The 25,370-nt window shown below is 40.1% G+C and overlaps 1 protein-coding gene across 1 annotated transcript in view; it reads left to right on the top strand.

The window, feature by feature from the left end:
* The first annotated feature begins 6,975 nt into the window (after positions 1–6,975).
* Positions 6,976–25,370, top strand: part of CNTNAP2 (contactin associated protein 2) — a 1,195,621-nt gene continuing 1,177,226 nt past the window's right edge. The window contains exon 1 of the mRNA XM_064443813.1: positions 6,976–7,944. Coding sequence (XP_064299883.1) covers positions 7,848–7,944 — 97 coding nt within the window. The 5' untranslated portion in view covers positions 6,976–7,847. The remainder of the gene's footprint in view (positions 7,945–25,370) is intronic.

Here is a 25,370-nt window from a genome sequence, read left to right as displayed (position 1 = left end):
CACAGCAGCCCATGCATAGCTATGGCAAGTGACTTCCTAAAGTTAGCATAAAGCTCAATGCTTTCAGTTTTAAAGTTGCCAGGTTGTGCCAGGCTGTCTTTGTTAGAAACTGGAAGCCTAGCAGAAAGGGGGGGACGGGGAGGGGGTGGGGGGGAGGAGTGAGAAACACAGGAGATGCATAGGAAATTATTTGACAGGCAGGTGTGGAAACAGGCAAAACATTACATATTTATCTTTTAAGTGTAATTATATTCAGGTAGTACACAGAAGCTTCAGTCATGATTGACCCTGCTCTGTACTAGGTGCACTGTCGACGCTTAACAAAAGGCAGTCCTGGAGTCATAATGGAGAATTATTGGAGCTTCACATTTAACTGTAACACCAAGTGCCTTACCATGATCAATTGTATGAAAGAATTTATAACATGGTTCAAGAGGGCTCTGGATACCTCTAATATTATAAGATAAAGTAAATGGTAGTATTTTAAAGTACTTTTATTGTCATGTATCCATAATCTATCTGTAGTAGGAGATGAAGATAACTATGGTTTATTAGTGTGGTAATTGAGACTGAATGATGCAGACAATATAACAGGGAGGCAAATATATATTTACTCAGAATGCTTAAATGCTTCAGTAACTTTAGTGCATTACTCTGCTAACCTCTTCCAATCTGCTAAATATGTATTGAGTAGATAATGAGGCTATATCCTTGGTAGCACAAATTATTTAACGTAAAGCAGTTGTTTAAAGCTACTAGTTGTGAATTATACCAAAACCTTTACCAGAGAAGTTCCCAAGATGAGGGCTGTACATCACTGTCAGTTTAAAGAAAGAAATCTTGTCAGATTATGCTGGCTCTTTCCTGTGTTACCAGCTGCTAATTTGCATTAAAATATTGCTTAAAATACATCAGTTCTTCCCTAATATTACTTTGCTGTGGAAGTATTTACTGTATTCACCAAAGTGTTGCTATGTACTTGTCTTGCAAAAGCCTTCAAGTCACATGGTCTCCTCATCCAGGCATAAATGATAGTATAAGAAGAGCTGACAGTCTCTTCTCTCATATTTGCTTTGCAGGCTATGCATTAGTGAAAGAATGCTTTTTTCCCCCTACAAATAGCAGAAGGAAATGTTCCAGATTTATTTCGGTTTCTCCTTTAAAGGTGACTAGACATATTTCCAATATAATTGCAATAGCTTTTGATAATATTACTATAATTCACTTCGTGTGAATTTTTTTCAGCATAGACCTTCTCCTGTGCATCCATGTGGAATGGTCTAAACTAAATTAAGAAAAGACTATTTCAGCACAGTATTTTAAATTTAAATGTCCATTGAAATGTATTTTTAAAATACATTCTCAGTAAAATCTGTTATATAGGTTGATACGTAAATACAATGCAAGTTTAATGTAGATGCTGGGAAAATAATTAACGTCCTCTGTTATTTTATACATGTGAGATGCACAGTGTCTGTCTCTTCATACAGATGGGACTCTCTCAGATGTCATAGGTATAAATATAAGGGATAAAATCCTATTTCCATTTGATTCAATAGCAAAACTCTCTGGTTTCAGTAGTTCTAAGATTCCATCTTACTCATCCAAAGCACGCAAGACAAGACTAGAATCTAGGAAACAGCGTTTAATTCATTTGCCATTCAGCGAATACCTAAATAATATATAAAAATATAAAATCGATATAAAAATATTGTTACTGATAATAGCAATATATAACATTACTAACAGAGAATGCACCTATGTGATCTAAAAAGATTATAAACTGAGAGAAGAAAAACTTTTAAGGTTACTGAGTCAAAAACTGTGGTCTTTATTCCAGGGTCCTTCACTTGTCAAAAGGTCAATCTTTCAAGGACTTAACCAACATTTTAAAAATTGTCTAGATGTTTTTTAGTGCAGTCTTCTCAGGTGATGAATTTGGCGAAACCCTCAAATGACCACTGTATTCAGATGGCTATTACTGACCTCTACTTCTTGTGCAAAGAAAATCTTACCCTGCATGTTTGATGAACATAGCATACAAGATTCAGCTGAGCTTCCAGTTGTGCTGGTTGCATTAGTAGCAGCCACAGGTTGCTCCATATAGCTCCCTAAAACAGTCAGTTTCTCAAAATAGGTACGGTCATGAATATAACATTTCCAGCTTGGAAGAAAAGAATAACAAAGTAGACACCATATTAAAATAATTTGTCTCAGTGATTCTCAAGTGTTGTTTCTCTTTTTTTTTTGTTAATAGGCTTTAGGGATAGTAGGAATGCAAAATCATCTTGCAATATAAAAATCATCCAAATAAATTAACAGGTGGTGCTTAAATGAGAGGAGGAGGGAAACACACTTAAGGTGGGGTTCGAAGGCAAACTCAGAAGAAGAAGAAAGATACGAATGTGCGGAAGAATACTGTGTCTTGGAGGAGATAATTATTTTGGACTGTTCAAGTGGATGAGCAGTAATTAAATTATATTTGTAAATAAACAGATTCTTCCATTTCTTCAAGGAACATTAAGCTGGAAATGAGCTCAAAATAAGACTGATGATTAGTGTAAAACAGTTGCATTTCTGACAGGTAACCACCATTTCTGTTTGGTTGTTTTAGTCATCATGCAGAGTAAGAATGGAATTCAGTTCTGTTTGCAGAACTATAAAATGCAGATTCAAGTCTAGTATATGTCTGAGACATATGGCATGATTTTTTATTTGTTTTGATTGTCAACATGTTTCATTATGCAGTGTAGATTGATAGGGACCAAGATATCCCAGAAGAAATTCCTAAAGGTAGATGCTCTCTTGAGCACATGTTTAGACTAGAGAAGATGTAGGGGCATGAAGCTGAAAACTTCTGAGAATCTTCAATTTCTTTTGATGTCTGCATGAATGAGAGTCTGGGGTCATAATTTTTAATAGTGACATACTGAGCATTTTGAGAGTTTAACATTCCTTTTTTGAAACCACTTTTGTTATGAAGCATGTAAAGAAAGAACTGGAAAAAAGTTTTGCTATGATTACCTATACAAACATTTCTAGTTTCTTATTTGTTTGTTTGTTTTAATACAATTACAACACAAAATGATGGTCAAGCCAAAATGCATTCACTTCAAACTATGATGCTATATTTTTAGCTGCATGAAGCAAGAAGATGATAATGGCTCTTTTCTGCCAATGCACCATCATCTTCCTTTTTAGCTACATTAGGAAGGTTAGGAAAGACTTTCTTTCCTTGCATTTCTAGAAAATATTTTCTTCAGGTCTTTACAGCTTCTCACAGTCAGATAATCACAATTTTCATGTGCCCTCTTTCTCCTTCAAAGGAAGACCCATGTTAATAGACAGCCCCAGTAGAAAACCCCATGTTGTTCTTAATAAACCAAAGACTTCCCTCAGTAGTAGAGCTGTCCATTATATGGCATTTGATTCTATGCATGTAATCATAAAGTCTTGTTTGGGCATAATTTGGAATACATTGCATCTATCGTACCTGTGTGAGGTCTTCATATATGTCATCCTAGAGACTCAGATGGAAATTCTGCTGTGAATAATTTTTAGAGCTCTGCTATGCAAGGGGTCCTTTGCAACCAAAAATATAAAAGGGAGAAACTAAGTTAAAGTGGTAGTTTGTTAGGAATAAAGAAGCATGGCTTTTACTTTTCACTATGAATTCAGAAGTTTCAGGTTCTTTTTCAGCTTGGCTCATTTTCTTCTGAGGCTGCAGCTGATCACTTTATTGGGTACCATTTGGTCCCACCAGTGTCTGAAATTCTTAATTATCCTTCCTAGATTTCTGACATTGTGTTTTTCTGCTTGACATTCGCATACTGTAAATATAGCCCTGTCAAGGATGAATTCCATTTAGCAGACAATGCTTGACAGCTCTAGTAAATTCAGAATGATCTATTCATTCATCAATATGTGTGTATAATTTCCATGAAGCTCAATAAAATTTGTGTACAGCTGCAATAACTAGAGTCTTTTAACACTTTAGTGTCTTGCTAATTGCCAGGGAGGTTGCACCAGCAGGCTGAGATATCTCCTCAGCTTTCAAGGCTCTGGGAGTGTTGACTTGAAAAATGAGGATTAATTTTCTTATGGGAGTAGCTTTGGTGGTAGATACTCCTGCACATTTTGGCTGGTATGTCTGCCCCAGTCTGCTAGGACACTTTCCTAACCTATGGTGTGTAGAGTACAGGTCCCTATTGACCCAAGTTGCGGGCACTTGCTAGTTGCAGGACGGCGGTACTAAAGCTTGCAGTTGCTCTGCTCAGTCTGCAGGAGTGTCTGATTATTTAGAAACGTCCTTACATTTACACTCTGGAAAGGAAAGGTTAAGGGGAAGAGTAGGGAGAGAAGTATCTAATAACTTCCTATTGTGCCCTAACATAATTTGACCATGTTTTCATTTCAAAGGTTAATATATTCAACTTGGAATTTGTTGAATCATGTAAAGTAATATTTCAAACATCCTCCAGGGAAAAAAAAAAAAAAAAAAAAGAAGAGTATATATATGATGGTTAGCTTATTTTGTAGGAATAAAACATGCCTGAAGATCTTTGTAATGATTTTTGTGTGACAAAATCAGTCAAAGTTAACGATTTTGCAGGCTTCGGTTGTGGTTATATTAAAAATAATTTCATTACCTTGCACAACTCATTGCTGTTGTTACATAGTTTAAATATTTTATGTAGTTTTTAAGGACTGATCCTATTCTGAGGTGGGGAAAAATGCAATAATCTGTGCCATTTCTTCCTTCTCAAACCACAAGGAAACTTTCTACTATCACCATTATTGAGATATTCATCAATCAATCTGCTGAATCTTCCCATTTTGAATTACTTGTCTTATCCTTTATAACTATTTTTCAAATGCATGCCTAGTTGTGAGCAATTTGAGCATGTTTTTGAAACCCCCAATTAGCATATGCTAAAGAAGCATGAAGTTGGAACAACTCAAATCAAGTCAGATTTTTGTCCAGTGGAGGACTTAATGAAATGGGTGATATGCAAGTATATATGTATAAAATGTAAATGGGTGCTGTGCAAATATATTGCTTTTGTTGTACTTGTTGGAATGAGCTTAAAAGGCAGAAATCTACTTTGCAAAATGGTCAGCTGAGCTTTTAAATACTTACTCAGAGAAGCTGTTTATTACTTACTTAGGTGAATAATAAAGGCCAATGAATACCGAAAGGGTTGCAAGATCTCAGAATGGAAGTGATAGGATTTTTTTGCATGTCATAGTCAGAAGTTTTTCTTTTTTCTGGGAATATATGCAGTCAGTTTCGGATAGTATATCAGCACTATCACTTCTGCTGTATTTAAAGAACAGAAAACGTAGGTTTACAAATTTGAAAAGTTGTGGGGTATAGACCAGGAGGAGAATAGATGATGTTAACAAGAACGAAATTATGGAAGGAGGCAATTTTGAACTAGTTTAATGGCACTAATTAATATTTGGTTCTCAGTTAATTCCCCAGAGACTTGCATATCCTAATGATTACTGAACAGCAAAAAGTGTCTGTGGGTATAAGGAATGGGGAGAGCGTGGCAGAGGGCTCAGGATGGTGCAGAGAATGGGTAACAAAATCTCTGTTGGAATATTTATTCTTTCAAAAATAGAGATAAGTACAATAACATTTAGCATTCATAGTGCACTTTTTCATTCCACATTTGCTACAGATATATTGGCATTACTACTATGAAAGCATTTAAAATATGAATGTATCAATACTCAATATGGCTAAGACAAGGGAGGGAAAGGTTTGAGGAGGAAAAATTTTGGCAGTTGGACAAGATTAGAGAAACTCTTTTTCCCAGGACTGGTACTGAAGCTTTGTCCTGCGCTGTGCTCAAACCTCTAGGCCACAGCTCTCCTGGGATATCATGTATTACGTATGGATGAGTTTTCAAAGTGACCTAAAAGGTAGGTACTGTACTCCCTCTGAAAGGCAATAGGATTGAGAATCCTAATATCCCAAGGCCTTTCTGAAAATCTATCTTACATACAGCCTTAACCACTTCATCACACTCACTAAATAACAGCAGATACTTGTTAACAGCATGTATATTAGTCACTGAAAATAATTTATCCCTGCTTTGGGGCTCCTCTAAAGAAATTACACCTCTCCATTTCTCAGCCTTCTCTATAGAACACCTGAGAAATAATTGTTTTCATTTTTCTTTGCCTCATTGATTGTAGAATAAATAATCCATGACTAACTCCCCACCCTCATTATTCTACCCTATCCGGTGAGCAATAACTTTTGGTTCAGTCTGTTTAAGGGCAATGGCAGGAGGGATGGAGAGGGATGGAAAAGAGCAGTTAGACTCTTGAAATCCCTAAACCATAAGGCTAGGATATGGCCAGGTTGTCTCAGTCATCTCTTGTAGGTGAAAACCGTAATGATACTTTAATGCAGCTTGCTTCCTGGCTTGCTCTTCCAGTGATAATTAATTACTGAATTAAAACATCTGCATTAGCGGCTCCTGCAGCCCAGCTCTCTGCAGGCGGGATGGTGCTCGCCGCCCCCAGAGCTAGGACCGCTCGTAGGACTTGCCCGCTGGCCGCCTGGCTCGGATCCCGGCAGGCTGGAGCTCGGGGAGCCGCCACCACCGCGGCGTGCAGGGGAGCGACGGGGAGGGAGGAGGCAGGAGCCGGCGGCGGGGGCCGGGCCCCGGGGGCGGGCAGGGGCGCCGGGCGGTGCCCCGCGCCGAGCCTCCGCGCCCCGCCTCAGCACCGCGGACAGCGGCATCGCCGCGGCCTCCCCGCGGCTCGGCCCCGGCCCGGCCTCCGCCGGCGCCCCGCCCCGGCCAAGCCGCCGGCCCAGGCCGCCGCCGGCCCCCCGCCCCGGCCCAGCCACCGGCCCCAGCCCCCGCCGGCTCCCCGCCCCGGCCCCGGCCCCCACCCCGGCCCAGGCCGCCGTCCCCCGGCTCCGGCTCTGAACCAGGCAAGGGAGGACGAGTGGGGTCCTGGAGGCCGGAGGGTCGCAAAGGAAGGGGGAGGAGCTGGAGGAATCGGAGAGAAGGGGAGGGGAGCGCTGGGGAGAGGATTTTCCCTTCTGCTTCTTTTTTTTTTTTTTTTTTTTTTGGAGGGGGGGCGAGGTTGCTGCTGCTGCTGCTGGCAGCGTTTCCTCCTGCTGGAAGATGATGAATATATGAGGAGAGAGGCTCAGAGCCTGCTCCTCTGCTGCGGGAGTGTCTCTCCCTCCCTCTCTCTCCCTCTTCCCTCTCCCTGCTCCTCTGTGAGTGTGTGTTTGGCTCCCCGGCTGTGTGTGCGTGTACACTGTGTATATATATCTGAGCTGGGAGGTTATTGCAAGCTTCTCTCAGCAGCGCTGCTCTGTGCAGGAAGAAGGGCTCAGCTGCAGTGGTAGCATCAACAGCAGCATTAGCAGCACCAACAGCTTTTTCTGCCTTTCTCCCTTCCCTTCATCTCCATCTCCCTTTCCCTCCCTCCCACCCCCATCCCCTGCCCCCCGTCCTTTTTTGGGATTGCTTTTTTAATTTTTCTTTTTCTCCCCTACAATCCTTGTTATTTAATACTTCGTAGCTTTTTTTTTTCCTTCCCCTGAGAAGGAGGCACACACACACACGCAGGCACACACACAAACACAGAAAAATAAGGGAAAGAAAAGTACCAGGACTTATCTTGCTGCTTCAAACCCAGAGAGAGCAGCCAAAGAGAGGGGTTGGCTTCTACCCCAAGGTAAAGCCCTGCCCCCTTTACCTCCTTGCCACCTCCTCCGAGAAAGAGAAGGAGAGAGAGAGAAGGGGCCAAAGTGGAGAAAAGCAAGTCTTCTGCGGCTGGCATTTGGAGTACAGGGAGCCAGGAAGTGAAGGATGGTTGTGGTTACCCGAGCTGGCTGCAGGGCAGCTCTCTTCCTCTGGATTTTCAGCAGCATTAGCTGCAGAGCCAGGACTGCTCTGCCTGCATCTCGTAAGTACCCTTTTCTAAGAAGCATGCACAATTTCAGCTCTGCAATAAGCCAGAGGGGAATTCCCACAACTCTGGGAGGTTGATTTTTTTTTTTTTTTCTCTGCTGGTGAATCTTGTGTTTGATTTTCTGTCTATTTGTATGTGGATGTGTGCACTGATACTGTTCGCAGTGCTCCCCATCAGGTCTTCCTTAGTGTAGATGATTTCAGTGGTAGCTTGTGTGGAAAGTTGGAATACCTGCTGTACGATACAGTCTACCATGGAGTTAGAGGGGGAAAGGAATCAGATAGAAGCTGTTGAAAGTTTGGGGGTGTTTTTTGTTTGGTTGGTTGGTTTGTTCTGTTCTGGTTTTTTCCCACCTTCCTCAGAAGGTATGCAATTTGCATTTGGAAGTACTTCACTTCCACAGTTGTGTGAGGGAAAAGAGGAGATGTGAGCAGTTTCCATAACTAATGTTTTATCAAGGAGCAGCAAGAGGAAATTTTGTCTCATTTGAAGAGGAAAGAATGATGGTGAGTTGATGAGAGGGAACTGAGCCAGGACAGCTTTTCTTGAGAGTGAAGTTTTGCTTCCCATAATAAAACAAGCAAAGGTATTTTAGAGGAGAACAGCAATTGCCCTGATAGGGAAGCAGAAATAGCAGAGAAATGATGAAGCATCTGCTGAAATGCTGAACTTCAGACCGGAGGAGTGCAGAGCACCTATACAGGACCCAATTCTGCTGTCAGTGTAAAAAATGACAGCGTATTCATTGATTCCGATGGGTGTTAGATCAGATCTTTAACATTGCACTGAGCTGTAGTTTCCAGCAAAATATTTGCAGGTAGATGTCAGTGTTAAGTATTTAGTGTTTCTCTTCAGACCATGTAAAGCATTTGCCATTTGCAAAATATTTTTGAAATGCATACTGAAATGAAGCAGTGCATTTTTATAGAATTGTCAAAAATAGACCCTACTGTTGACTTCCTTTGCTGTTCATGGAGGAAAGAAATGTCCTGGCATGTTACAGAGAGATGTGTGGGGATTGTGTGTGTGTGAATGGGGGCTGATTCTACGGACCAAGCAGGGAATTGTTTTAGAATGTAATGTATATACAGCATAGAGATCTATGTGGATCATTCTATTTAAATTTATTTTTTCCTTGGGGGCAGGAATGAAGAAGGCAATTATTAGGGAACTGGAGCACTGCTATACTTTCTGAGCGGGTTTCTATCCATTATCATCTGATACCTATTGAAAAATAAACCAATGTTGTTGTTCCAGGATTTGCTTACACTTAGACATTTATTTGTGTGTCAACAGAAAATATACAGCTGTGTCTGCATTGTGTCTAAGTCTCACAGGCTATAGGATGTTCAGTTATTTTTCTACCTTTGATTTAGGAGAAATATTGATCCTGAGGTTTACTGCTTAGTTTTGACCAGCTATCTAATTTTTCTTCTGAATATTATTTCTTTGTGATCATCTCTCATAACAGGAATATGCAGGGGGAAAAAAGATTTATGAGATTTAGGTTGTCAGAAATCTGTTCTTGGAAAAGAAAGTTCCCTATACTGCTTTTCTATAATACGATTTCTGAGCCTTTTTTTTTTTCTTTTTGTAATTCAGTAACTGATGGTTGTAGTTTAACTTGAGAATGACCTTCAGTGGGTTATCTGATTACCCAACAAACAAATCTGTAACTTTTGAAATAAGTTAGTTGAGAAGGTAGTGGTTGTAATAACTTCACTATAATCAGAAATTCCATGTATAAAGGATATATATAATGTTAATTACAATTTACTCACATACATTCCATCTTGGCAATATTTTTTTTTCCGTTATTCAAAGATTTCTTTATATTAATTGGCCTTCTAAGAGCTTATGCACTATACTCTTTCTGTAGTGTATAGCATTTCATTTCTGACTCACTTCTGAAAGTGAAATGGAGCTAGATTTGTTTACTGGAAACAGAAATATAGCTAGGAGTACATGTCAGCTTTAAAATTACAAAAGGAGTGGTCACATTGCAGTACACGCTTAAAATTCTTGTAAAGACGTACGGGTGCTTGGGAAGAGGTACCAAAGTAGGAACTCAAGTGCTGTGTCACAGTGTTTTGGTGCACCACTTAACTGGTTATTCTGTTGCACACTTGCAACTGATTGTGAATGGCATGGGGTAATTTTCTTCTCCTTTGACAAGATAAAGCACTTATCTTTTCATCTCTTTATTTTTTTATCTCATCAGTTGATTTTGAACATCATATTGGGAATACTTCTGAAATAATTAAAAATCGTGTGAAATGCAACTTTGTTGTAAAACTGATTTCCCACCACATTTTTATTTTCTCCTCCATTGCTACTTTATGTTTTGACTTTGAAGTAATTACCAAAAGCAAATTTATTCTTTGCAGTATTTTTTAGGAATTATGCAAGATTCATGGTGTACAGTGAATTATGAACCTCTATATATGAGCTTGCTATTCAATATTTTCTTACAGTCTGCTTGCGCCGACATAGAAGAAGATACAGTTTTCAGAAAGAATAGGATTGGACGTGATTTATGTAATATACTGCATCTCAGATGCTTGTTTACTTTGTAAAATAAGTAGATCTATCTCTTGTCATTAAAATGATGTCTCTAATACTGATTCAGAAGTGATAGTGTTGAAAACCTTGAATCTCATTCAGTTTTATCTCAAGATGAAGTGGATATTGAAAGCCCATCTTGTAGTATAGTAAACATACATGGGGATACAGTATCACAGACACTAATGCTCACTCAGATCTTACTGTAAGTTTTATTCATAGTCACATTTTTCATACCTTGGCAATAAATTCTTCATATTCCTGCAATTTTTTGAAATAAGCATAGAGGGATCAAAAGACTCTTAACTTCTAGTATCAAGGCTAATGAACAGCTCAACCAGGAGAGGTCATCACAAGATAAAAAGTAACATGGAAAATACAAATTTAGTGCTTTAAGGTCTTTTACATGGACCTTATCATGGAGTGATGAGAATATGACTATAGGCAAACTAACTTTCACTTGTGTTCTTATAAAAAAAACACACAAATTAGTGACCTTATCTTCTTAATGAGAACGTTAAAGGGATTCATCATAGGATCATCATCTCTACAAAAGCAACTCACTTAAAAAGTAATTGTCTTTCACAGCTAGGTTTTATTTTTTGTTGTGTCTCTTTATGTGCCATGCAAACCGATCAGTACAGAACTATTAAAAATTCTAGCTCTGATACTTTTCATGTTTTTGCAGTAGGCCACATACCACTGCTGAAGTTGAAGTTTAACCCTGTTTTACCAAATTTTATGCAGAAATCAAATAAGGGGCAGACATAGTAAATCATTAAGATTTGCATATAAGCACAAGTATACATCTTTTAGCTTTAATTGCATGGCACCCAGACTTTTCTTAATAGCTTTGGTAAGTGAGAAAAGTATTTTAAAAGCATAATGTCCCTTTTGAAAGAGCAAGGCACTGTACAAGAAACTTCTTTTGAGGAGCTCTGGACTATATAGAATTAGAGAACCTACCCAGTTCATGGTGCTTGAATGTTGGGTATGTGGGGATGTCATATATTCTATTAAACTCACATTCAGGAATAGTTCTTGTCCAGATAGTTTTTCAGACACAATGGTATTTTGTGAAATCTGGTCAATTTCAGTTGTGTTTCTGTTACATCTGAGTAATATTTCTTAGTTTAGGTCCTTGTTGTCTGGACGTAATCTCTGGGTGTCAAAGCACTTACAAATATACTAAACTTTTAAACTGAGTGCCTAAGTTTCCTTTAGGACTATAGGATTTCATAACATTAAACATAGGCTTTCTTTTTTTTTTTTTTCTTTTAGAACATTTTAGCTATACCTTAGACCAAAATTTACATCCATCAATCCATAATATTACTGTTACTTAAGGTGCTAGACATCACTGTATAATAAAATTAACATTCATCAGGCAAACAACAGTTTGTTAATTGGCTGTTATTTAATGACAATGAACCCAGTTAACAGGGTGACTTTTTAAATGAATGTGCTTTTCCTAGGACAATATGTTACCTTACATGTGAATGAAATAGTAATAAACAGTCTGCTGTCATTCCCAAATTGGTGACAGCAGCTAGAGGATGCGTCAGTGCTGAAAAGTCAGTGTTTCAGAGAGTCCTTAACTTCTGAGTATGCAACATTGCACGCAGCCTGTTGCAGACATTAGTCTATATACAGAAAGTCTGATTCAAAGTTTGATGTGGACAGTGGTCATTGAATCAGTTGCAAATGTCATTGAATTAATGTTTTAAAAATCAGTATTTGCTTGGGTTCTTTCTGCTTTGCTTGTGTTTTCAGTTCATTTATTTTTTTAAACCCTGGTGCAATAGTATGGAATAAGATGCAAGAAGTCCTTCAGTAAGTGGCCCAGTCTGCAAGAGAGTTTGAAAGTGAAGTTACAGGCTATGAATTGAAAACTTGTCTCAATTTCTCAAAGAAACCTTGTCTCAATGTTTCTCAAAGAAACGTTGGCTATTTCTTTTGCAAGGAGGCAAGAAATACTTTCTGATTATCTCTCATTTTTGTACTCAGGTACTTTGGACATATTTGAAATATTATTTCCATTGATGCAGTTGTGACAGGAAATTATATATTAATCAGATGTTAGAAACCGTAGATCTACTTTGATGACTTACATCACTATGGATCTGTGACAGGCAGTAGGTTTTCCTATAGGAGTTCTTTAGGAATTTCAACTTGGATCTCTAAATCTTATAAAGCATCAGACTTCATGTTCAACGTTTAGTAACTATAGCAATATTTAAAATTTTTAATACTTTTAATGCTTGGGGCAATAACAAAGTATGCACAAATTATGGTTTTCTACATTTTCTTTTTCTACATATGCAGAAGCTGATCTACCTCTGAGCAATTTGACTCATAGGTCAAACATAAGATAACTAGTTAAGTCTTGAGGTGTGCCAACGCCCATGTCTGTATTTCCTAAATATGAATCATGCTCAGTCTTGCAAAAGCCCGTGGACTTGCAAATGTGTTTCAGTCACTTCAGATAGAAAATGTAAAAGAAGCAACATCAGTCGTCTTCATCAAATGAAACTCTCGGTGGCTTTTTAATTTTGTTAGTCTTCAAAATTTTAAAGAATAAATTTAAAATTATAGCAGTGTTTAGAAAGAGTTCATTTGATCAGGGTGTGACTTCCAAAATCCACAGGAACATGGGATTCTTCTTTGAAAGATCAGAAAGATCTGTTAGACAAAGAATGCAGTCTGGTAGCTTGAGTCTTCTCCCACTGAAGGAAACAGAAGTTGTGCCACTGATTTTAAGAACCGTGTAGTTATATTTTTTCTCAGTGAAAAGTTCATGATTCAGTCCATCGGTATGAGATACTAGAAAGAATTAAAAGGTTCTTCAGACTTCATCCTTTGAACTAATATTAGTTTTATCTGTATTACACTTAATTTTCTCAGCTACTTCATTGGCATTGCATAGGCAGATAATCTGAGACCACCAGCTAATTGCATAACATGTTAAATCTCTAAATTTGGTGGTGTAGGAACTTGCGGTAATCAGTAATCAATTCTTTCGAGCCATTTGCAGTTCCAGCTTTGAGGATAACATAGATATAATAAAAGCATTCCCAAGACTGATGTTTGACATTTACAAAGAACATCTAGGTTTTGATAGCTCTGCAATTTTACAAGCAACTTTACAAAGTTCAGACCTTTCCTGCCTGAGAAATTGTCAATAGCTGGCCATTTCATAGAATCATAGAGTGTCCTGAGTTGGAAGGGACCAGCAAGGGTCATTGAGTCCAACTCCTGTCCCTGCACAGGACAACCCCAAAATTCACACTATGTGTTTGGGGGTATTCTCCAAGTGCTTCATGAATATCGTCAGGCTTGACACCGTGGCTGCCTCCATGGGGAGCCTGTTCCACTGCTCCACCACCCTCTGGGTGAAGAACCTTTACCTAATTGCCAACCTAAACCTCCCCTGGCACACCTTCCTGCCATTCCCTCAGGTCATGTCATCGGTCACCAGAGAGAAGAGATCAGCACCTGCCCCTCCTCTTCCCCTTGTGAGGAAGCTGTAGACTGCAATTATGTCTCCCCTCAGTCTCCTCTTCTCCAGACTGAATAAACCAAGTGACTTTGGCTGCTCCTGTAGAGTTTCTCCTCTAAACCCTTCACTGACTTTGTGACCCTCCTCTGGACACTCTCTAGTAGTTTTATATCCTTAATGTACTGTGGCGCCCGAAACCGCACACAGTACTGGAGGTGAGGCTGCACCAGCACAGAGTAGAGCGGGACAATCACCTCCCTTGACGGGCTGCAATACAGCGCTTGATGCACCCCAGGACACAGTTGGCCCTCTTGGCTGCCAGGGCACACTGTTGGCTCATGTTCCACTTGCCGTCGACCAGAACCCTCGGATCCCTCTCTGCAGAGCTGCTCTCCAGCCTCTTGTTCCCCAGTGTGTATGTACATCCAGGGTTGCTGTGCCCCAGGTGCAAAATCTGGCAATTGCCCTTGTTAAACTTCACATGGTTGGTGATTGCCCAGCTCTGTAAGTTGTCTAGATCCCTCTGCAGAGCCTCTCTGCCCTCGAGAATGTCAACAGCTCCTCCCAATTTTGTGTTGTCAGCAAACCGAATTAGTATTCCTTCCAGTCCTGCATCCAAGTCATTTATGAAGAGATTAAGGAGTACTGGCCCTAAGATGGATCCCTGCAGGACCCCCTCTTTGTTCCTTAAGCTTGAACAACTGATAATTCAGAGCAGAATAGGATATTGACATTCACATTTACCTCTTTCCTCTGCCACAGAAAATCTAGAGATTTTTTGGCTTTATAATCTCCTATAGAGGTGGGTCTTTCAGACTTGTAACTTAAGTGGTCGTGCTAAGCCCACTGAGGGACTGAAAGATCTATTTACACTTAACAGTTCATCATTTGATGTTAATATTCATACACATTTAAAATATTTATCAAATATTTTATTTTTAAGATGTGTATACACTCCAAAAATATGTTTTAAAGAAAACAATGATTAAGATCCACTCAACATAGCTAGGAACTTTGTTGCCAGTTTTGCATTTGTATCAGTAAAAGTTCAGGTTGGGTTAAAAACTTTAAATGTGTAAATAAAATAGGCAGCTAAAAATACTTTCTAGTAGCCAGGGAGTATTTGAACTGTTCTAGCCAAAGGATTTTCCATCCCACAAATGAATATGGTGTTTTAGAACCAATGTTTATTATTTGTTTCTTCAGAATATTTGAAGACCCACTTTAAAGGAAAAGTAACATTTCCTGTAGAAATGTAATGACCTCTTTAGATATCTGTCTAAATTTAACATAAACATTCTGTTTGATTTTGTAAAACTGCTATGTCATTTAATATTTCATAACTTTTGCTCAGGGAAATTAGCTGCGCACATGCTGCATTTCTCTCTACTTTCTGTTTCTACAATGTGGGAATTATCTGCCTATAAGCATTTTTTGCATCAAATCTAGGGGTGTGCCACTGCCCAATTTTTTTATTACCTAAATGGTGATAAAGCCTTGGCTATGTCTCTGGTTGATTGCTCAATCATCTTGTATACTTACACCAGTATTTATTTTGAAGCCAATGAAAATCTGGAATTTAGAGGGAAGGAGTACAGAAGACGACCAGCAGATGAGCTGCAAGGTCCATTTCCATAAGGGGTAGCAGAAAGTCTGTGATGGAAAGTTTGCCAGAGATGAAAAGGAAGAATTACTGCCGTAATGAATGGAAACTTAAAGTATATGGGCCTAATGCAATGGGATGCAACACAGCAGGCAAGGGAATTGCAAGGTATTTTAGGTTTTCGTGTCTTACATACTGGGTTTAAATGTCACTGGTGTAAAGTTCTTGAAATGCAGTTTGAAATGCAGTTAAATTGGGATGTGATTTTACTCCCAGTTACATTTAAGGGAATAGTGACAAGGCTGTGGTTGGGAAAAAAAAGTATGTATTAAAACCAAACCAATGAACAAGAAAACAAAAATCTTTAATTTACACTCTGTTGACTCAGTTTTCAAACACAGATGCCTTCCTAAGATCTCTAGATTCTGCCCAGATTGTTAATGAGACATAGAAAGGGCTTGTACACGTTCTTCTCCCTGAATACAGATAAAAATTCAGATATCTTTAAAAAGATGAGGAAAAATAAAAATAAGGAAAAATTAATTAATTTTAAAACATAATTAAAAGTGAAAACTAATGTTTCGGACCATGAAAAAGAGGGGTGGTGGTGAAGAGAGGTTGTCTCCCATACAATGACAGTAACATGTTTTCTTTCCACTGAGGAATGGAGTCAAAGGGAGTAGCTTGCCCTGTCCACAGCATTAGCATTGCATTAGGAGCAGAGTGAGAAGTATATCCTGCACAGGGAAGGCTCTGCTGGCTACGTGCTCCCAAGCTTCAGCAAGCTGTACTCTAATGTGCTTTCCTTTGGTTTTTACATCCAAAAAACATTATGCTACTGGGCATACTGTCAGTTATATGATGAATATCCTACCTGCTTTTTCCCTGGTATGGCCAAGCTATTGGAAATAATATCAGAATTCCCTGTAGACAAGAGATGATATCCATTGCAGTTCCAACCTTCTTCCAAAAAACACACACCGCCAGACCACACACCCGTTGGCTTCTGCTCTTAATTTATTTGCCATTTCTCACATACCTACATTCTCATCTTATTAATCATCTTACTCCCTGCTCTCTGCCCTCTCCCCACCCTTTCCTCCAGCAATAAACTGACTCACTGACTTCTCTTGGATTTTCATTGATTTGTCACCATATTGAGTAATCTGCTGAGCCTGAAACTAAGGGAGATTGTCTTCATTGATCCTGATTAATTAATCTGTATGTGAAAGCTAGGTACACATGTAATAACTCAATAGAAATTCCTTCACCACTTAATTGCTGTGCCATAATCCTGGCATGTTAAATCAGATAATCAGATATTATGAATGAAGTTAGGATTCATTTTTTTCCAAAAACAAGTATTAGAATATCATTATAAGGAATGCTTTTATTAACTCTGTTTAAACATAAAATTCACTTTCAGACTTTAGGTCAGTACAGTGCATATACAGCATACATACAGAAAAAAAATGCATCAAAGGAATGCTGTGAGTGAATCATGGTCCCAAACCTACATATTCATAGCTTGTAAGCCAAAAAGGATCACTGAGCCCAGCTATGGTGATATGGTAGGTTGCATTACTACTTTCATCTGCTTTACACATCATAGACTCATAGAATCAATGAACCACAGAATGGTTTTGATTGGAAGGGACCTTTAAAGATCATCTAGTCCAACCTGCCTGCCATGGGCAGGGACATCTTCCACTAGATCAGGTTGCTCAAAGCCCTGTCCAACTTGATCTGGAACACTTCCAGGGAAGGGGCACCCACAGGTTCTCTGGGAAACTTGTTCCAGAATTTCTTCCTTCTGTCTAATCTAAATCTACCCTCTTTTAGTTTAAAACGGTTACCCCGGTGTTATCACTACATGCCCTGGTAAAAAGTCTTTCTCCATCTTTCTTGTAAGCCCCCTGTGAGTATGGAAAGGATGCAATAAGATCTCCCTGGAAACTTATCTTCTCCAGGATAAACAACCCCTGACTCTCTCAGCCTTTCTTTATGAAAGGGAGAAGCCCACTGACTATGTTCCTGGCTCTCCTCTGAACCTCCTCTAACAGGTCCACGTCTTTCTTGTGCTGGGGGTCCCAGAGCTGGATGCAGTGCTCCAGGTGGGGTCTCACAAGAGCAAAGGGGGAGAATCACCTCCCTCAACCTGCTGGCCACTCTTCTTTTTATGCAGCCCAGGATACAATATTGCAAGCTCACATTACCAAGTCATACCTAATTTTTCATCTGCCAATATCCCCAAGTCCTTCTCCTCAGGGCTGCTTTCAATCCATTCATCACCCAGTCCGTATTGCTGCTGGGGATTGACCTGACCCAGGTATAGGACCTTACACTTGGCCTTGTTTGAACTTAATGATCACATGGGCCCACTCCACAAGCCTGTCCAGGTGCCTCTAGATGGCATCCCTTCCCTCAGGCATATCAGCTGCACCACTCAGCTTGGTATAATTCTGAAACTTGCTAAGGGTGCGCTCAACCCCACTGTCTGTGTCATTAATAAAGATATTTAACAGTACCGGTCCCAGTACAGACCCCTGAGGGACACCACTCATTACTTTACTGATCTCCGTTTGGACATTGAGCCACTGACTGCAACTCTTTGGGCATGGCTATTGAGCCGATACTTGTCCATCTAACAGTCCATCCATCAACCCCCTATCTCTCCAATTTAAAGACAGGGTGTGGTGTGGGACCATGTCAGTGGCCTTGCAGAAGTCCGGGTAGATAACATCAGTAGCTCTTCCCTTATCCACTAATGCAGTCACTCTGTCATAGAAGGACACTATGTTAATCAGGCATGATTTGCCCTTGGTGAAGCCATGTTGGCTTTCTCTAGTCACCTCCCTGTTATCCATGTGCTCTGACAGAATCTGTTCCATGATCTTCCCAGGCACATAGGTGAGGCTGACTGGTTGGTAGTTCTTGGGGTATTCATTTTACACTTTTTAAAAATGGGTGCAATGTTTCCCCTTTTCCAGTCACTGGGGACTTTGCTTGACTCTCATGACTTTTCAGATGCAATGGAGAGCAGCTTAGCAGCTACATCTGTCAGTTCCCTCAGAACCCTAGGATGCATCTCATCAGGTCCCATGGACTTGTGTACGTTCAGGTTCCTTGGATGGTCTTGAACCTGATTTTCTCCTACAATGTGTGGGACTTCATTCCCCCAGTTGCTGCCTTGAGATTCAGCTGCTTGAGAGATGTGGGAAACGCAATTACCAGTGAAAACTTGAGGGAAAAAAGTTGAGTACCTCAGCCTTCTCCATGTCAGTTGTCACCAGATGGCCTGTCTCATTTATTGGGGGGGTGCTGTTTCTTTTGTCTTTCTTTTCTGACTAACGTACCTGTCAAGCATTTTGACACATTTCCTCCCATGTCTTAGTCTGCAACTATGTTCTTTACCCTAGGTTTATGACTTTACACGTGTCCGCATTAAAATGCCTAATGTTTCCTTTTACCAGCTGACCTAGATGTCTCAAGCTTGTGACGTGTGCAAATTTCAATTTCAAGTCATCTTCAGCTTCAAAGAGTGTGCATTTTTCTGCAGTTCAATTAATAAAGATGTTAAATAACGAAGGGTTGAAAATCAGATTTCCACTGGTTCTCACTAGAAACCACTCATTTCCTTTGTTATGGTTATATTTTGAGATATCTAGTATGTCACTTTTATAATAATTCTGTACCTTGGTTAAAATAGTGTACACTACCAGTCAAATGCCTTCAGAATTTGAAATGCATACTATTACAGTGTATGCAGAAACAGATATAAATGCATATATAAGCAAATCTGACATGATCCAAATTTGCCATCTCAGAAAAAAACAAACAAACAAAAACCTTCAAAATATCAGGATACTTTGACATCTATTTTTGATAAACCCATACTGATTTGCACTAATTACATTTACCTCCTTTAAATTTTTATTAATGAGGTTCTCTTATTTTGTCTAGCAATAATGTTAGTTGGTGCAGCTTGTAATTATGCATGTTATCTTCAGTATCTGCATACCATACTTTCAGTCTTTTGGAATTTCCTTGGTGTTCCAAGGGTTACTGAAAATCAGCAATAACAATGCCCAGAGACCTTCTCAGATACAAGTTGCCTTGCTGGTTTGAAACTGTCTAGCCTTGTTAGCTTCTGTTTAACATCTTCCTCAGTTTTTATTAGAATGAAAATTGTTTTGTTGGCACTCTGGGATCTGACTCTGTGGTCTTGTTCTTTTCATAATACTGTAGGTTTTTGTCTTTTCTATGCGATTGGCAGTTTCACCGCTTGTATGTAGCAGTCTTTTGGTATGAATCCTTTTACTCCTCATCTCCTCTCTCACCTCTTTTTTTTTAAAGAAAAACAAACCTGCTTTTTTGGTTTCTTTTTCATTTTTATTTTCCTTATGTTTTCTGTGCCTAGATAAATTAAGCCTTGTGTCCTTTTGCCTGTACTTTTTGTATTTGTTAGATTCTGATTTACAGAATCGCAGAATGGTTGAGGTTGTAAGGGACTGTTGGAGGTCATCTTGCCTTGTTCAAGCAGGGTCACCTAGAGCGGGCTGCCCAGGACCATGTCCAAAGGGCTGCAGATATTCAACAAACTCCCTGGTTCCATCTCCTCTCCAAGGAGATATTCCACAACCTCCCTGGGCAACCTGTGCTTCAGAGTGAAGAAGTTTTCCCTGACGTTCACATGGAAGTTCCTGTGTTTCAGTGTGTGCAAATTGCCTGACAGGTTCCTGTCAGCCTGTATCTCCAGCTTGTGGAGGGCTTTCTGGCTGACAGCATGACCCTCTGGCATATTACTCCTCCCAGTTTTATGTCCTCAGCAAACTTGCTGAGGGTGCACATCATCCAGAAAATTGATGGTGATGTTGAACAGGACTGGACCCAGTACTGACCCCAAGGGTACACTGCTCCAACTAGACTTCGTGCCACCCTCTGGGCCCAGCCGTTCAGCCAGTTCTTAATCCACTTCACTGTCTGCTCATGCAGCCAGCTTCATCAGCTTTTCTATGGGGATCTTATGGGAGATAGTGTCAAAGGTCTTACCAAAGTCAAGATAGACAATTATCAACTGCTCTCCTCTCATCTGCCAGGTGAGTCATTCCATCACAGGATTTTATCAAGTTGGTCAAGCATGACTTCCCATTGGTGAAGCCCTGCTGACTACTCCTGATAATTTTCTTGTCCTTACTGTGCGTGGAAATACTTTCCAGGATTAGCTGCTCCATCACCTTCCCAGGGACCAAGGTGAGGCTGACAGGCCTGTAGTTCCCTGGATCCTCCTTCTTGCCCACCTTGAAGATAGGAGTGACATCTGCTTTCCTCCAGTCCTCAGGGAGCTCTCTCGATCACCATATGTGTTGTCAAGTATTTGCTAAAGTGTTTTTAAAAAATTCCCATTCACACTCAGGTTTTTCTGTTTGAACTCTTAAATCCTGAAGAGACCTAGCTACTACTGCTACTAAATTTACATAACAATGGATTCATACCTCCATCAAGGAGCAACCAAAATATGTCATTAATAACAGAAACACATGTACAGAAAATGTTTATCTAGAAAAAGATCTAGAAGACGAACAAGAACTTTATCCAAGGCCAAAGTCACCAGGTCATCTGTATTCAACTCGGCATTTAATCAAGTGCTTTAAAATAAGCCCCTGAAGACATCCAAATATATCTGATTAAGTCTTTGATAATGATGTTTTATTAAACTCTTGGTTGAAATAGGACAACCATATACATGAACATGTACTAGAACCAAAGAAAAAGACTACAAATGACAAATGATTTAGCTGCAATTCTCATTACTGAATGATAGTACAATAGAAGTGTCTGTTCACTATGTTGTTGATGTTAATGACCCTAAATTTCAGATATAAATGTATAATTATTAGCGGTTTTAATTCTGACTTCTAAATTAAAATATTGTATGCATATAATTACATGTTAAAATATTTTATTTTACAATATTTATTTTTGCTGGCCTGGAAATGGTTGCACCTAATTTAAAAAAAAAATTAATGTATTTGAAAGAGGGTTTCTGAAATAAGCGAACAAATAGTCTTTCCATGTACATGGTATATTGTTGGTAACAGATAAAATGAAGTTGCATTGCGCTTCCTCTTGAGTAGATGCCAGAATGTTGCAGGGAGTTACATAAAATTTTTGCTAAGCTTTGAGCAAAATATGCAATTCCATCTGGGATGGGATCTTCCTACAGGCAGGGACAGATTACTTAGTAAGTTCTCTAAGGTTAATTTTAATTTGGCAAAGGGCAATAAAGTCAGAACCCGGAAAAAAGGCACGCAATACATATTTCTCGTCCAATGATTAATTTGGAACATAGTGTGATATTTGCAATATGTTTATTATAAGTAATTTTAAAATACCCTGGGTTAACTGAATATAGGTAGTATATTCTTTCCCTGTCTCACACATGTAAATGTTTATGGTGGAATAATTGTCATGCAAAGATACAGGTATCTTTCAAATTTTTCCACTGAGCCTGGTCCATAGTTTCATAATTCTGCCCTGTCAAATCTTCAGATCAAAGATGAGGTTACTTAATAACGTACATAGTGGGTACTTGATAATGTTAAGTTCAAATGCATTTAGAGTCAGTCAGCCACGTAGGAAACAAGGTCTTCTGAATATGGGATCTGCTGTGTATAGACGGAAGAAAAGAAACTTAAAGCATCATTTCTCTAAGCAAAAATCCTTCTGTGAATTTGGAGTTGCAAAGGGCTGTGTGAGGACACAGTGTCCTGGCAACTGTTCTGGGTGTAAGGTCTAGTAAGTCTATAGTAAGGTCTAGGGTAGTGTTTTTGTTGGGGGGTATATGGCAGCTGTTTCTTGATATCTGGAATGTGATTGTGAAAGGCTGCTCCTCACTGCAGTGGATGAGAGATGCCCCGGGTATCGCTGCTAGAGGCAACCCGGTGCAATGTCTGTGTGAAAGTGTCTCATCACTGCAGGAGAACAGTCCAATCTGCACAGAATGAAATATGACATATGGTCATTACACACCAATGACTTAACTGGATGGGCAAATGTATCAGACCATTCTTTTTAGACTATAGAGATGTTATGCTTTTTTTATATATATAATTAAATACTTGCATGAATTTTATTATCAAAACCTTTTTATAGATCTTACCTTCTCTCATACTGGGGTACAGCACCAGTAATTACACTGAATTCCAGCAAAGTTCCACTGGAGTTATTTTAGTGTCTCAGAGATGAGAATTTAGTGCAGTTTAATTAGGGATTTCTCAGTTGTATTCCAGATACCAGCTATTTATCTCCAGTGGCTCTTTGAAATTAATCTTTCTGGTTTTCCATATAAATCTATTTGTGATTAAAAAAAAAGTCCTTACAGCTGAAAGACTTGAGGTTGTCTAAGTTGTTTTGGGGAGTTTTAAACTCTTAATATTTAACTGAATAACAGTAGTTGGATCTTTACAATAGGAAATAATATTGCAAGTACTGTTTAATATTTTAACACCTCACTTAAATTAGTCATCTTCTCTTTGAGGATTAATGTTGATCACAAAGTTATTTTCTGCGGCCATATCTTGTGTAGATGACCACAGACATAATTTTGTGGCCAACACCAAAGGTCTATGCACTTCATTTTTATCATCTTCAGAAGACTTTCTTGAGCTTTCTAGGAGTTTCACCTGTAATTGTAATATTTAACTGAAATTCATATATATATATATATATGAACTGACTGGAATAGCAGAAAGGTGTTACCAGACAGTGAAACTTTCATGAGGAGAACCTTCATAAAGCAGACTGGTTTTTCTGTTAATAAAGAAGATCAAGCTAATATGGAAATGTTGACAACTTACTGGCAAACTATCATGAATAGACCAGTACAGACATATGTACAGCTTGGCAAATCAAGAAGAGTACAGACACCTTGTTAGGTCTTGCAGAAAGAAAGTTATACAGGCAAAAGCCCAGCTAGAACTTAATCTGGCCACTGTTGTAAGGGATAACAAAAAATGTTTTTACAAATATGTTAACAACAAAAAGAGAACCAAAGAAAATCTCCGTCCTCTATTGGATGCAGAGGGGAACATTGACACCAAGGATGAGGAAAAGGCTGAGATACTGAATGCCTTCTTTGCCTCAGTCTTTAACCATCAGACCAATTATCGCCAGGGTACTCAGCCCCCTGAGCTGAAAGGCAGGGACAAGGAGCAGAATAAATCCCCCATAATCTAGGATGAAGCAGTTTATGACCTGCTGAGCCACCTGGACACTCACAAGTCTATGGGGCCAGATGGGATCCACTGGAGAGTACTGAGGGAGCTGTTGGAGGAGCTTGCCATGCCACTGTCCATTGTTTACCAGCTGTCCTGACTAATGGGAGCTCCCAGACGACTGGAGGCGTGCCAGTGTGACACCCATCTACAAGAAGGGTCGGAAGGAGGATGTGGGGAACTGCAGGCCTGTCAGCCTGACCTTGGTACTGGGGAAGATTATGGAGCAGTTCATCTTGAGTGAGCTCACTAGGCAAATGCAGGACAATCAAGGTATCAGGCCCAGCCAGCATGGCTTCATGAAAGGCAGGTCCTGCCTGACCAACCTGATCTACTTCTATGACAAGCTGACCTGCATAGTGGATGAAGGAAAGGCTGGGGATGTTGTTTACCTGGACTTCAGCAAAGCCTTTGACACTGTCTCCCACAGCATTCACCTAGAGAAGCTTGTGGCTCATGGCTTAGACAGGTGCACTCTTCACTGGGTTAAAAACTGGCTGGATGGCCAAGCCCAGAGAATTGTGGTGAACAGAGCTAAATCCAGTTGGCAGCCAGTCATGAGTGGGTTCCTCAGAGCTCAGTTTTGGGGCCAGTCTTGTTTAATGTCTTTATCAATGATCTGGATGAGGGGATCAAGTGCACCCTCAGTAAGTTTGTAGATGACACCAAGTTGGGCGAGAGTGTTGATCTGCTCAAGGGTAGGAAGGCTGTACAGAGGGACCTGGACAGGCTGGATCAATGGGCCAGAGCCAACAGTATGAGGTTTAACAAGGCCAAGTGCTGGGTCCTGCACTTGGGTCACAACAACCCCATGCAATGCTACAGGCTTGGGGAGGAGTGGCTGGAGAGCTGCCTGGAGGAAAAGGACTTGGGGGTGCTGGTAGACAGCCGGCTGAACATGAGCCAGCAGTATGCTCAGGCAGCCAAGAAGGCCAATGGCATCCTGGCTTGTATCAGGAACAGTGTGGCCAGCAGGAGCAGGGAGGTGATCGTGCCCCTGTACTCAGCACTGGTGAGGCTGCACCTTGAGTACTGTGTGCAGTTTTGGGCCCCTCACTACGAGACGGACATCGAGGTGCTGGAGCGTGTCCAGAGAAGGGCAACGAAGCTGGTGAAGGGTCTGGAGAACAAGTCTTATGTGGAGAGACTGAGGGAGCTGGGGTTGTTTAGCGTGGAGAAGAGGAGGCTGAGGGGAGACCATATCGCTCTCTACAACTACCTGAAAGGAGGTTATAGTGAGGTGGGTGTTGGTCTCTTCTCCCAGGTCACTAGCGATAGGACAAGAGGAAATGGCCTCAAGCTGATTCAGAGGAGGGTTAGATTGGATATGAGGAAAAACGTCTTTACTGAAAGAGTGGTCAGGCATTGGAACAGTCTGCCCAGAGAGGTGGTGGAGTCACCATCCCTGGGGGTGTCCAAAAAACATGTAGACGTGGCACTTCAGGGCATGGTTTAGGAGACATGGTGGTGTTGGGTTGAC

This window comes from Phalacrocorax carbo, chromosome 2 (assembly GCF_963921805.1).
Source record: "Phalacrocorax carbo chromosome 2, bPhaCar2.1, whole genome shotgun sequence".
Classification (NCBI taxonomy): domain Eukaryota; kingdom Metazoa; phylum Chordata; class Aves; order Suliformes; family Phalacrocoracidae; genus Phalacrocorax; species Phalacrocorax carbo.
The sequence above is the reverse complement of the archived record's forward strand: the minus strand, read 5'-3'. Positions and strand labels throughout refer to the sequence as shown.